The 13,754-nt window shown below is 63.2% G+C and overlaps 2 protein-coding genes across 2 annotated transcripts; both read left to right on the top strand.

Annotated features, from left to right (window-relative positions):
- Positions 1-941: 941 nt before the first annotated feature.
- On the top strand, positions 942-2,412 carry EMIHUDRAFT_220507 (hypothetical protein; the record flags this gene model as incomplete). The annotated part of the gene is made up of 3 exons (XM_005757392.1): positions 942-1,232; positions 1,298-1,531; positions 1,918-2,412. 3 exons carry the CDS (start codon positions 942-944, stop codon positions 2,410-2,412), a joined length of 1,020 nt encoding a protein of 339 aa, XP_005757449.1.
- A 3,416-nt stretch (positions 2,413-5,828) lies between these two features.
- EMIHUDRAFT_107472 (hypothetical protein) lies at positions 5,829-12,125 on the top strand (the record flags this gene model as incomplete). Its single annotated transcript, XM_005757391.1, has 8 exons — positions 5,829-5,895; positions 6,108-6,211; positions 6,335-6,655; positions 6,734-7,084; positions 7,221-7,280; positions 7,404-7,937; positions 8,017-11,676; positions 11,745-12,125. The coding sequence occupies 8 exons, from the start codon at positions 5,829-5,831 to the stop codon at positions 12,123-12,125; spliced, it is 5,478 nt and encodes a 1,825-aa protein (XP_005757448.1).
- Positions 12,126-13,754: the final 1,629 nt, after the last annotated feature.

Raw genomic sequence — 13,754 nt, 5'->3', positions numbered from 1 at the left:
TGTGGGGGAGGCTGGGGTGGAGACGGCGGCCGTGGTGGCGGCCAGGGTGGAGGAGAGGGCGGTGGTGAGGGCGGCGGTGGCGACGGCGGCGGCGGCGACGGAGGCGGAGGCGAGGGCGGCGGCGGCGATGGTGGCGGCGGCGAGGGTGGCGGCGGCGACGGCGGCGGCGGCGACGGCGGCGGCGGCGACGGCGGCGGCGGCGAGGGTGGCGGCGGCGAGGGTGGCGGCGGCGAGGGTGGCGGCGGCGAGGGCGGCGGCGGTGATGGGGGCGGCGAGAGCGGCGGCGGTAATGAAGGTGGTGGCGAGGGAGGAGGAGGTGAAGGTGGCCGAGGAGTCGGCGGCGGAGAAGGGGGCGGCGGCATGGGAGGAGGAGGAGAGGGTGGCGGTGGCGAGGGCGGTGGCGATGGCGGCGATGGCGATGGCGCCAGCGGTGGCGAGGGCGGCGGGTTTGGTGGACCGATGAACCAGAACGTGAAAATGTCAAAGGGCGGCGGCGGCGATGGCGGCGCTGGCGGCGATGGCGATGGCGATGGCGGTGGCAGAGGAGGCGGCGGCGACGAGGGTGGTGGCCACGGTGGCAGAGAGGATGAAGAGAGTGGGAGGGGCGGCGGGGGGTGTGACATTTTACATTAAATATTTGGTCGAAACCCCCCCCCACCCATACCCCCCCAAAACGAAAAAACGTGTTAAGCAGGCGCCGTCCAAAGCATTTTCTTTGTTTGCTGAGAGAGGCTTGTTTTAAGAATTCTTTCTTTGCTGGTTATGCTGTGTGTGTGAGTGTGTTGAGAGAGATACTTCTTGTGTGTTGTGTCGCCCTCGCCGACGAGTGCCCGGATGGGGGGGAGGGTGGCGTGCAGTGGTGGCCCGCGTCGGCCGGCCGCGTGGCGCTGCTTCTGCTTCTGCTACCTGTCCTCTGCTTCCTCTCCAGCGTTGCCGGGTTGATGCTGCACGTAGCGCTCAAGTGGGCCATAGTCGGCCGGTATTCCGAAGGGGACTACCCCTTCTTCGGCGAGTACCACGTGAAGTGGATGGTGATGATGCTGCTCGCCGGCGCGGCGGAGGACGTGATCGACTCGCTCGGCGGCACCGCTTGGATGGCGATCTACTACCGCTTGATGGGGGCGAGGGTCGGCAAGGATTGTTGCCTGTTTGGACTGGCTTTGGAGTATGACCTCCTCACCCTCGGCGACCGCGTGGCCGTGGGCTGGGAATGCGACACTACATGCCACACGGTCGGCCCAAATGGTCATCATGGTCTCGCCCATCTTGGAGACTCACGGGGAGGCTGCTTCCGTAGGTCGAGAACATGGTCATCAAGCTCGCCCCGACCGTGCTCGAAGAGGGCGCCGCTGTCTGTCCCCACTCAATGCTCATGCCGGGCTGCGTTCTCGGCCGCGGAGCCATGCTTCTCGACAACTCGCAGGTGCTCAAAGGGGAGGCTGTGCCGCCGGGGGAGCGGTGGGCGGGGCTTCCGGCCATGCGCTGCCCTTCTGCACCGTTGCCACCGGAGGTGACAAGGCAGCTGACTGCGGTGAGCGAGCAGGGGGCGGCGGGGGCGGCGGGCGGTGGCTGGGGAGCTTTCGGCCGGGCGAAGGGGGGCGAGGAGGATGTTGAGGATGAGGAGGTAGGCGAAGAGGCCGGTGAAGAGGCAGACGAGGAGGTGCGGGAGAAGCTGGGCGACCAGGAGGGAGGAGGAGAGGAAGGGGCTAGACACGGAGGCGAGGCGGGCGAAAGGCAGGAGGGCGGTCAGTCATCCGCCGCACTCTTGGTTGGCGTGAGAGCCTTTGAAGACGGCAGCGTGGTTGAGTTCGTGGACTTGGGAAGACGCTTCCTCGTCGCCAGGCACCATCCACGCGCACCGGGCCTCGCACTTAGGGTGGGCGCGGGGCCACAGCCCAGGACGTGGACGTTTGCCAGGGGCAGCCAAGGCACCTCCACCACTATACGCACACCTCATTTGACGCTCTCACCTTCAGGCGGCCCGACGGCTGTGTGCGATTGCGGCCGGTAGAGAGGCCGCAGGGGCGGGGCGGGCACCTGCGGCTGCAGTGGGCGCTGGCGCCGGGAGGCTCCCGGCTACTCACGGTCGACACGCTCGGCGGCAGCGGCCGGTGGGCGCAGTTTCAGGTGTCTGCCGCGGCAGGGTCGGCTGGGCGGGCTGTCCAGCTCCGCGGGGTGGGCACCGGCGCGTATCTGTCGGTGAGGGCTGGCGCGCTCGTGGGCACGCACGACTCCGGTGACGCAGCGATCTCGATCCTCACGCGGAGGGCGGCGCGCTCGCGGACGAATAATCGTCGCGAGGAGCGCGTGGAGCAGGCGTTGCGCGCGCGCGAGTACCTCGAGCATCGAAGGCTCGCGGCCGCCGCCCACATCATGGAGAGGCGGGCAGCCGGGGGGCGGAGGAAGCCGTAGCTGCGGCCGCGCAAAAGGAGACTGGGCTGAAATCTATGTAATCGCGAAAGTGTTCTTCATGTGCCCAGCAAACGCTTGAGCGGCCTGTGTGCACCCACCCCACAGGCTCAGCCTGCCCCCCACAGTCGCAGTGCGTGCCCCAGTCCGCACCCTCCGACCCACGCACGCCATGCATGGACCATGGTTCCAGCTCTCTGCTGATCTGCTCCCAACACCGCATCGCACATGCACATGATTCTAGATGTTCGCGAGCGTCTCATCGCTGCGTCGGTTCCCCGCAGAGGACTTGCAGGTCGCGTCTTGCAGGTGAAGGGGGGTTTGAATCCGCAGGGGCCGCCGCGCAGCCGCGAGACCAAGTGCCATTGTTCTGTGCCTCACACACTCTCCCGCCTGCCGCGCCGCTGGTTGTGGTCCGCGAGCCTGCGCATCTCAGCAGACGGAGGCGGGAGGTTGAAGTCGGCGAGCCTGCGCATTTCCAAGGAAGCGCTGCGGCGTCGCTGCTGTGGCTTCGCAGGGTTCGGCTGATGAGCTGCTGTGGCGCTCCCGCACGCAGCATGGTGCTCCTCTGCCAGCCCGCGCAGCGACTGGGACGGAACTCCTCCTCCGCGTGCTCTGGCAAAGAGGCAGGAGAGGGAAGGCGCCGGGTGGGGCGGCTCCCAGCTGCCGCTCGACCGTGGGTGATCCCCACTTCCGGCTCCAAGGGCCGTTGGCGGGGCTGGGTTTGCAGAGTCGACCTTGCAGCGATGCACTGTCCCGGCATCGGCGACGGAGACCTCGGTATCACTTTCCGAAGAGAGACGTTGGCGCGCGACCGAGCTGAGGAGCGCCGAATCGTCGGTCGGATTTGTGGGCGGGCGTGAGCTGAGGAGCGACAGCGGGGGCGCGCGACGCGCTTGCGGCGGCGTGCAGAGCGAGTCGAGCGACGGCGAGAGAGCCGTCGGCGAGTCGAGCGACGGCGAGAGAGCCGACGGCGGAGCCATCGGCGAGGCCGTCGAGTCGAGCGACGGCGAGAGAGTCGACAGCGGAGCCACTTGCGAGGCCGCCGATTCGAGCGCCGGAGATTGAGTCGACATCAAAAACCTGCACAGAGACGAGAGGCGCCGCGTTGACCTGGAAAAAGAATTTTATGTATTGCTCCAAATTTGACCAAACTCCCTCGCACAACACTGGGCACGGGACTGGCGCGCACTGGCACCTAACGGCCGACTGCACGCTAATGGCTACACGCTCGCACACCACTTGCTGAGTGGCTCTCCCAGGCGCTCAGCCCATGGCGGAGGCACGCCAGGCCCCGGGGAGTCGGCCGTCACTCGCCTAAGCGCCTAAGCGGCCTAAGCGGGGGGGTGCTTAGGGTGCTTAGGCGCTTAGGCGGCCCTTGCGAGCGTGGCGGCGTGGTGATATCGTAATACAGGTGACTCCGAGGACACTCATGATGCTCCTGCTAGTGTCATCGCTCAGAGAGCAGCCTGTCCACTGTCTACCACTGGCCCTGCCCCTGGTCGGCGCACACTGCCGCTGAGCAGCGCTGGTGCGGCTACTCAGCATCAGCCTCGTCACACGCCTCCGCCAGCGCCGTGAATTCCTTATCCAGTTCTAATACTCTTGTATCGCTGCCTTGACCGTGTCCGCACCTGAATGGTCCAGCAAGTCGCCGTGAAAAAACCAGGCGACAGAATGGAAGCCACGGTCGTCGGGACCTGCCGAACCAGAGACGAGGTACTCCAAGCGGTCGTCGTCTTCATCGACAGGGTTCCTCAGCGCCACCGCAGTCATCTGGCTCGGATCGCAGTAACGCACGCCGAGCACCTCTTCAATTTCCAGCAAGTCTGCGTCCATGGACCCGGCAACCTTGTCGCTGGCGAGTGGTGGCAGATGACCGACATCCCACAGCACCAGCAGCAAAGGCGGGCGGGCCGACCCCGCGGCCATCGCCGCCGCTGCCGCCTCCCCCTCCGGCGAAACCTTTTCCTTCGAAGCTCAGCGACGTAGCCGGGCGAGCGGAGTAGGGCAGTCCTAGAGAGCACCTTGAGGCCATTCAATAGAGCCCGTACTATAGTCGAGAGTCGCTCGCCGGCCGGCGCAGTGCTGCTCTGACCGCTCCGCCGGGCCCCCTCCGGGCCGCCGCCGCGGAGACGTGCACACAGGCAAGTTGGTATTTTCATGTATGAACTTCAAAATAGTACTGGCTAGTCTAATTCTACTCATCACAACTCGCCAGGAACCAACACCCCCACACTATAGGCTCATTGTGTAGCCCTGCTTAGAAGGAAAAGGTTTTGTGCAAGGTCCGTATGGCTCACCGTGTAGTCGGCCTAACCCAGGTACTCAGATTGCTGCTCCCAAGGACGGAGCAACTTGCTGCTGTGCGCCTTTTATTGGGCCCGAGGGAGATGCGGCACAAAAATATCGAACGGAAAGGCCCAGGAGCAACAATGGAGACGGTTTTGAAACTACGGGGATCGGCTTCTTACCACAGCCTTTCCTTGCAGCGAGCCCCCTCCAACCCACCCGCGCTACTTTACGAGATGTCGCTTGTCGCGCGGGGGAGCGGGGACGCAGGTGGGTCACACCCGACGTGCGACGACCTCGGGAACGAGCCGGGGCAGTGTGGGCCAGGGCGGCAGTCGGAGAGAAGGGGCAACTCAGTGCTCTCACGGTCGGTCGTCAGAAAACACGCCTGCGTGGATCGCGTCACACACACACACACGTACACAACACACACACACACACACACACACACACACACACACACACACACACACACACACACACACACACACACACACACACACACACACACACGCAGTCCACGGCGACAGAGGGCGGTGGGGAGGACTTTTCATTTACGGATGAAGGGCAGGCGAGATGATTTGGCACTTGTGGACGCAGCAGCGTGCCGCACAACCGAGTGTAGCGTTTGAAAAGCCGAGCCCGTCCGTTTATACGCACACACACACACACACGACACACACATGAGGCGCCACTTCTCTCTCTCACACACACCCCACTCTCCTCCCCCACTCTCACGTGAGTGAGTGAGTGAGTGAGTATTCTTGATACGAAACCACGACGACACACACCAGTCGACTCGCATCGGTTGCCTCCATGAACGGCGGAGCTATTCTCGCGCCCACACCACACACACACACACACCACGTCAAACGCCAAAATCTCCCCCCAAAACGAAAAATTCTGCACTCCGTGAGACCTCGAGAGAGTAGTGCTGCAGGCGCCCTTTTTGATTGAAAATTCGTTGATATACATCCACACTCAAGGCATGCCACACACTTTCCTCGTCCGCTCGCGCTTGCCGCGCCGCATTGCGCCCGACTTTGCCACCGCGAGCTGCACGTCTAGACCCCCGCGACGCCTATTGCTCACGGAACCCGCCGCCCCCTCACCTCCCCCACCACGCGATGCGACCTCGCTCGTCGCGGCTGTTCCCCCCTGGACCTCGCACCGCCTGCCTACTCCCGCTCGCAGGTACAGCCGCTGCCATCGAGGAAGCCGCGAGACGCGTCCGCTGCTGCCCATTCCCCACCCTTGTCCCGCGCGACCGCCCTCCCTCTCTTCTGGCAAGAGAGCGACCCGCTCTCGCTTGCTCGCCAATCGCCGCCCGGCTCCAGTCCGAGCGCCGAGGACGCGAGAGAGCGTGCCGGCGGCCCCACCTTCAACCGCTTCTTGCCTCTCTGCAGGAGTTCATTCGATCAACATGCTCAAACTCGAGTTCGTGCCGGCCGCCGGTGACAAGCTCGTGCTCAAGCTCTCTCCTGCTCCGCCGCCGCTCGCTGACAAGCAGGTGTGTGCGTTAATTTGCAGTGGCTGAGGGCGGGGGTATATGCACAGTCACGCGCACCGCTGCAACGCACGCAACGCTGCGCCTTCCCTGCAAGACTAGCCTCTCGCGTTCTGTGGCTGACAGGCGTCTCTGGCAGACAACACGACCGTCATCGACTCCGGCGAAGGCAACGCCATCGGCATCCCCTCCGAGCCCGTCTCGCTCAAGGATGTCATCGACACCGGCACCGGCGGCACCGGCACCGCCAGCACCGGCACCGTCGACATCCCGCCCGAGGGCGAGCCCGGCCCGCTCAAGGACGGCATTGACGCGGGCGGCGGCAACGTCGAGGGCGAGCTTTCGCCGATGACGTCCTCCGCGAAGGTCGGAATCGTGCCGGCTGACGACGGCCGCATCACGCTCGTCATCTCCGCGTCGGTGTCGCCTTCGCTCCTCGGAGCCAAGGTGCGCGTGCGCACGCCAGGATTTTGATCATCCCTCTCCCGTCTCCGAAAGCCTGCGCGTACTCTCCCTCGCCCACAGGCGTGCGGCGTCAAGAACGTCAACATCTCCGTGGCAAAGTCTGGCCCGGAGGGCGTCCTCAAGAAGGACCCGGCCGCGGAAAAGGCGCCCGACGCGGGCGCGGTCGACTCGGACAAGGCCAAGGCCATGTTCGCCACCCAAGCGCCGAGCTCGCCCGCCGTTTTCTGGTCCAAGTTTACGCGCCCGACCGGCCCATTGACGGCCCCCACCGGCGCCGTCAAGGGCGCCCTCAACAAGGACATCCCTGCGGCAGAGTCTGGCGCGGAGGCCTCCGTTGACGAGACCGGCGCCATCAAGAACCCGGCGCTCAAACCGGTCACCAAGGTCGCCACGGCCCGCAAGCCGGCGGCGGTTTGCGGCGAGACGCTGCCGTCGACCAAGGAGCTTCCGGAAGAGGAGCCCGCCACCCCGGCGGCGAGCGCCTGGCATTCTGCGCGCCGGCGTCTGCCGGCCCACTCTGTGACCCCATCCCGCGTTCGACGCGTAGGGCGACGCCGACTGGAACGTCTCGACCAAGGAGTTTCCAGTGGAGACGGCCGCCCCGGCGGTGAGCACACCTCCCAGCACCCTTCTCTGCACACGCGGATATTGCGGAGACACGCGACTCCTACAGGCGGGCACTTATATTGACCATGTGACCTCTCGTCCGCCGCACGTCACGCGCGCGCAGGGCATCGACGAGTGGAAGTCCCCCTCCCCGCTCCGCAAGATCGAGCGCAAGGGCGAGCCCAACCTGGTCGACCGCTCCAAGAAGACCACCAAGAACCTCACCCCGATCGGCCGCGTCGACCCCAACGGGTTCGCGGCGCTGCTCGGAACGGATGTCGACGAGAAAGACCTCGCTGACGTCGGCTCCGGCAACGCGTTCGACGACGAGGAAGACCTCGCTGGCGTCGGCTCCGGCAAGGCGTCTGTCGGCGACGCCCCGCCGACGTCGGCGACGCCTTCGGCGCGTACTGCCTTGCCCGAGCAGCGCGCTCTGCTCGTGACTAACCCTCGTCCGCACTGTTCACAGGGCGCCGTGCAGGAGACGGAGCCGACCTCGACGCGCTCCGGCTTCCGCTTCGGCAAGTTCTGCTCGACCAAGCTACTGTGCATCTTCTTCTTCGTGGTGATCGGTCTGGGCTGCTCGGCTTTGTACGGCTCTGGCGGCGTCTCCGAGCTCCTCGACGCGGTGTCCGTGCCCGACGCGGTCGCGATCCCGGTGAGCAATAGAACTGGAGCGCAATGGCTCCCAGCACGCCCTGACTCTCCGTCGCGTGCTGCGCTCGTATATCTCGTAGGTTCTCGACCTCTCCAACACCACGCCAAAGAACGAGTTCAGCCCGACGGGCCTCTCCTCGTCGACAAATGAATCGTCGCCACCCGCCTCCATTCCCGTCCGGGTGAATGCTCGCGAGAACCTGTTTGCTTCAATCCCCGACGATGACCAGTCCCACCTCGACCTTGCCAACACTCCCTGGCCGACCGTGCACGGCGCTCGCCAGAACCCGGGTTCGCTTAAGGGCGCAGTGCGGGTGGACGAAGCGGCAGACATGGTCGTCAGCCGAATGACTTGGACTCCTGGTGACAACCTGACTGAGACCATCCAGCAGATCTATGCCCGAGCAAACTCCGTGAGCGTCGTCAAGGACCAGGAAGGCGTCTGGTGGACCTCCGGCTTTGGTACTGTCTACGCTCTTCGAAAGCAGCCCGGCGGTGAAGCGTTCGAGGTCCTTCAAGAATTCGACCGGCAGGAGACAACCACGTTCCATGGCTCCTACGCCTTCGTCGACAACCGCGGCTTCTTTTATGCGGCATTTCAGTCCACGATCGAGCGATTTCATCTCCGCCACAGCGACGAGGGCGGCGACTGCAAGAGCCGACTCGCCGGAAGACCGATTTGCCGGGAGCAGAGTGCCGACCTCGCCACAGATCCTGCCGTCAACTGGATCAGCAACACCGGCTCAGGCGAGGACGACAAGTTTGTGGCGTACAACCTCTCACCGGAAGGTTACATGGTGCTATGCACCTATCACGGCAATGTCTTTGTGTCCAGCGAACCGAATCATGTTCCCTATCCGGACTTCGGCAACATCACGTGGCGCCAGCTGGACCTTCGAGACTATTTGAGGAGTAAATCGCAAATTTACCGTGCTTTCGTGCAGTCTTCCGGTGACAGCAGCTCGCACGTGTCAAATTCCATCGGCATGGGAGAGAAGACCTCAGCACACTTTGCCCTCGTCCCCACCGCTTGGGGCATTGTCAGTGTGAATGTGGACAAAGAACACCCCGCACCGGTTGACTTCTTTCCGATTGACCCGTACGATGCTTCAGACACGTTCAATGGCGAGTTCCTAACCCGCCTTGGCCCACTCGGAACCGGCTCAAGCCCAACGTCCTTTGTGCTGAACGGCCGCAGCTACCTCACCGTGACGGACGGAAAGTTGGAGCCAATGAGCTTGCACGTGGTCGAAACCCAGCGTGGAGAGTTCCAGACGTCGCCTGCCTCCATTGGTGTGTCGTTCGGCGACTCGCAATTCTCCACCAGCGAGCAGTCTGCAAGTGCGCTCGTCAAAGATGACGAGGCGCACATCGTCGTTGTCAACAACTACGCCGGGATCAATTCCTTTGATCTCGACGACCCGAACCTCTGGTCTGTGCATGATGCGGACGGTCGCGGCCACCTTCTCCAGCTTTGCAAATTGATCATCAATGATGGCTCGAAGGAAAAGTGGGAGAGCCTCGATTCCATCGACGACAGGCTCGAAGTCAACAAGAAGACCATGCCCCTCTTCTGTGGGGCGTGCAGTGGAGGCGTCAACCTCTATGCGTTCGATGGCGAAGTTATTCATCCCAAGTGGTCCAACGTGGACGTTTGCACGCTCACAGGCATCCCCTTACAGACCGAGGATCACGTGTGGGCCGTGGGCACGGAGAGGCTAAAGCTCGACAATGGCGATGACATCGTCGGTGATATAAGTCTGTTTGCCTTAGACCGGGCGACAGGTAAGGTCAGCATTCGGGCTCCGCTCCCTGGTACGATCATCACCCCCGACCAGATAGAAAACTTTGTCAACCGAACGAAACAAAGCGAAATACTCGGCCCAATCGTTCAATTCCTTCTCGAAGCAGCAAATCGTGACGAATATGGTTTGCTGGGAGGCTGGCTGAAGAACACCCTGAACAACATTTTTTATGCGGGGGTGGAGACGGACGGCGACTCATTGGTATTCGGCAGTGCCGGGGGCAGTGTGATGCGTGGAGTCAACCGTTCCCAGCCATCGGGTTACTGTCAGCCGGACGACGCGTGCTGGCCCAACGCCGCCAAATGGAACGATCTCAACGCTACGGTCGGCGGTCGTCTGTTCGCCATCGGGGAAGTTGAAGATGTTATGTGCAAGTGCGCCGAATCTCACGTCACGTTGTCGGCCAACCCATTCCCAACTTTCGACGGCACGCGGGAAGCCACGCTGGCAAACGGGGCTTGCATGCAATTCCAGGACTGCTTTTACGAGTACTGTGAGGCCAGCTCGAGGCCGAAGACTCTCCCCGAATACTCGCTGGAGGCCCACTCCGAATTCGACGTGCGAATGGTCCTCGAGTTCGCCACGGAGCACAGCATTCCGGTCAGCGTCAAGTCCTCCGGCCACAGCTACACGGCTGCAAGTTCCACGAGCGGGTCGATCCTCATCTGGATGCGCAACTTCAAAACGTACTCGCCGAATGAATTTGGCCCTCTAACCGACTCATGCGGCACACGCCACGCCGACACAATAAAACTGGGCGGGGGACAGCCATGGGGCGAGGTGTACAAAGCTGTGCTCAACACCGGCGCCTACGATGTGCTCGGAGGATCTTCTGTCAACGTGGCGTGCTGTGGCGGCTGGCTGGCCGGTGGTGGGCTGACGACGATGAGCCGCTTCCGCGGGCTCGGGGTAGACAACGTGCTACGCTACGAGGTCGTGCTCGCAAACGGCTCGCTCGTCGTGGCGGACGAGTGCTCCAACAACGACCTGTTCTGGGCCTTACGCGGCGGCGGCGGCGGCTCGTTTGGTGTGGTGACGACGCTCTGGTATCGCCTTTATCCTAAGACCAAAGTACAAGTCCTGAAGATGAAGGTCAAGCCACTTATCGATCGATCGAAGGTCAACCCGATCGATTGGGAGATTTTTGCACACTACGGAAGCTTCGTTCTCGACTACGTGATTCCCATGACAGTTCGGGTGTTGCAACCTGCAAGCCTCCCTTCCGAGTGGGGCGGCTATTACTCGCCCATGTGTAATAGCTACACGATCAACGACGTCGAACTCGGCACTTGCATGGAGCTCTTCTACTATGGCGACGGCGACGACGCGCAGCGCCTCTTAGAAGACCTCACTTCCTGGAGCATGTCAACGGTGCCCGAGGGAACGCGCAGCTTGTTTGGCCTCAATATCTCGCTGGTTGCACATGACAGCTACCTCGACTTTATCAACGACGTCAGCAACAAGCCAGGAGGGGCTTGCAACCCAACCGACTCGACGGATGAGCTTCCACATGGTTGCGAGCTCTTTGGCATGGTCTCCGACTACGTGGGCTTCCGTTCGACAAGCAACAAAGGCAGCGCCGGCAGCGCCACACCCTCCTCCTGGCTCCTGCCGAAAACGTTTTGGGAGGACAAAGACGCTGCCGTCGAGACGCTCCAGGATGCCGCCGGAAGATGCAACCCGCCGACAACGGGATACCTACTCGGCGGTGCCATCTCGGACGTCCCGGAGGACAGCACTTCCGTTCCGACGGCCTTGCGCCGCGCAGCCACCAACATCATGGGAGCAGCGCCTGAGCCAACGTTCGTGAGTGACGGGATGCGGTTCATCCGTGAAATCGTGGACGACTCGGCGCCGTGCTTCAACCATGAGGGCCATCCGTGGGCACTTGGTGACACCATCGGCACGGTCCACCAACGCATCTGGGGAACACAAGTGAGACCCCCCCCCTTCCCCCTCAGCCCCGACCCACCCCCATCCCACCCCCCTCCTTTTCCGCGCAGCTTCCTCGTCTCCAGCGCATCAAGCAGAATGTCGATCCGGATGGCCGCTTCAACAACTTCCCCGGAGTCGGCTTCACTGAATCGGGAACCAACGTCTTTCCTAACAACGAAGCATTTTCAGGCGAGACTTGCCCTACAATCGAAGGCCGCAGGGTGGAGGAGGCCACCTCGCTCGAGCAAATGAGGGCGCGATGGGGGCAGGCGTTCGATCGCCTGAAGGAGAGGCTCGAGGAAATGAAGGCGTCGCTCCTGAGCTCAAATAAAAAGGCAGCGGTGACCAAAATCATTGAATGCATGCGCACCGTCGACGGACGCGGATTCCCCGCCATCCGCATCTGCAATTCTAGCCGGGTCGATGTCTGCGCTGATTTACTGCTTTGAGACTTGCGGGAAATATGATGCGGACTGGGAAGATGTGTATTAAAAGACGATAGCGAACGACCCTGGGGCCGAAGGCAATAGAGAACGGCAATCGGTGCAAGTCCGGCATACGCGCAGGGAAAACGAGTGCGCGGCCCCGGGCTACTGGAAAAGGTAAGACGATACGAGAGCCCTTCACAGGCCTAAGTCCACGGCGCCAGAACTCAGTGGCAAAAACACCCACTGGCGACCCACCGTGGCAGCGAGGATTCCCGGACTACTGGACAAGGTAAGCGGTAATGCAGCGCAATACGAGCTGGCGGCGCGACGGAAAACGAATGGACTCTCTCTAGCCCGCGACTCTAGCCCTTCAGCGGCGGCGGTGTTTCTTGGGACCGTATCTTGGCTAGCTGTGTGTGCGCCTAACGTTAAAAAGGCACAAGCCTCGCCGCTACCGTGATTGTATAAAAAGGAAAGGGAATATGTGATCGTAGAGTTTTAAATCCAATTCAAACAGTGTGGGACTACCGCACACGGACACGCCATTCGCCGCTGTACGTTATAGGATTTAACGGCCGGTTGGGCCCAAACGGCGACGAGCAGAGGCAACTGCTCCCGCAAAAGAAAATTGAGGCGAGCTGGCGGGGCAGCGCGTCGTCGCCGTAACACCGACATGGCTGGCACGTAACACAACATCGCCATCACCGCTGACGTGCGCTATCTTTGCCTGGGGCACAAGGGCGAAGCCGGCTGCCTAGGCCACGGAGAGGACCTGTCGAACCAGCTCAGCCTGCTGCCCCGCAAGAAGGTCGAGGCGTGGGCGCCGGGCCGCAGTGAGGCATCTTGCCTTAACTGCTCGGCCTCCTGGGGCTCCGCCTCGCGCCTGGGCGGTCCTCGTGGTCGTGCCCTGCCCGTCCCTAGGCCCGTCCCCGGAGCTGGGCGGTCCCCCCCCCGGCACCAACTTGATTCGTAGATCGGCGGCGTGGCGGCGTATAGCAGCACTGACGCGACGACGAGGGCCGCGCCGAGGAGGAGCGCGTTTGGCGGCGGGCCGAGGAGGCAGCGGCGCGAGCAGGCCTGTGAGGAGGATGGCGCCGGCGGTGGCGAATCCCTTCCAGATGTTGTCGGCGTACTTGATGACGACGGCGACCAGGAGGCCCCCGAACTAATCACCACATCAGCGTACCACGCTGCCACTAATGACCACGATTAGGCCAGGAGGCCTCCGAACCCGTTGACTGCGATGAGCGCCCAGGTGGACCTGTTAGTGGGCGATGGGCCAGGGGGGCGAGTGGGCGGCGGGCAGGGGGCTGCCTCGCGGCTGCCGGTCTCTCGAGCCCTGCGAGAGATCTCGGAGATCTCGGGCAATCAAGGGCCTCTCGCCTCTCGAACCCGCGTAGCGGGTCGGAGAGAGGGGTCGAGGGCGACGACTGCAGCAGCGCGAGCAGGCCGTTCATCGGCACGGTCCACGTGGAGAGCTCGATGTTCCGCCGGGGGGGAGGGGGGTGGGGGGGGGGGGGGAAGGGGGGGGGGAGGTGTGGGTCGCCCCGTGTCCTCGGTCGCGCCCCGGGGCAGGTTGGACAAGAAAAGGGTGGGGCAGGCCGGCGTGCCTGAGGCAGGCAAAAAAGGCAGGGGCCGGGGGGGGGGGGG

The sequence above is a fragment of the Emiliania huxleyi genome, assembly GCF_000372725.1.
Source record: "Emiliania huxleyi CCMP1516 unplaced genomic scaffold EMIHUscaffold_91, whole genome shotgun sequence".
Classification (NCBI taxonomy): Eukaryota; Haptophyta; order Isochrysidales; family Noelaerhabdaceae; genus Emiliania; species Emiliania huxleyi.
The sequence above is the reverse complement of the archived record's forward strand: the minus strand, read 5'-3'. Positions and strand labels throughout refer to the sequence as shown.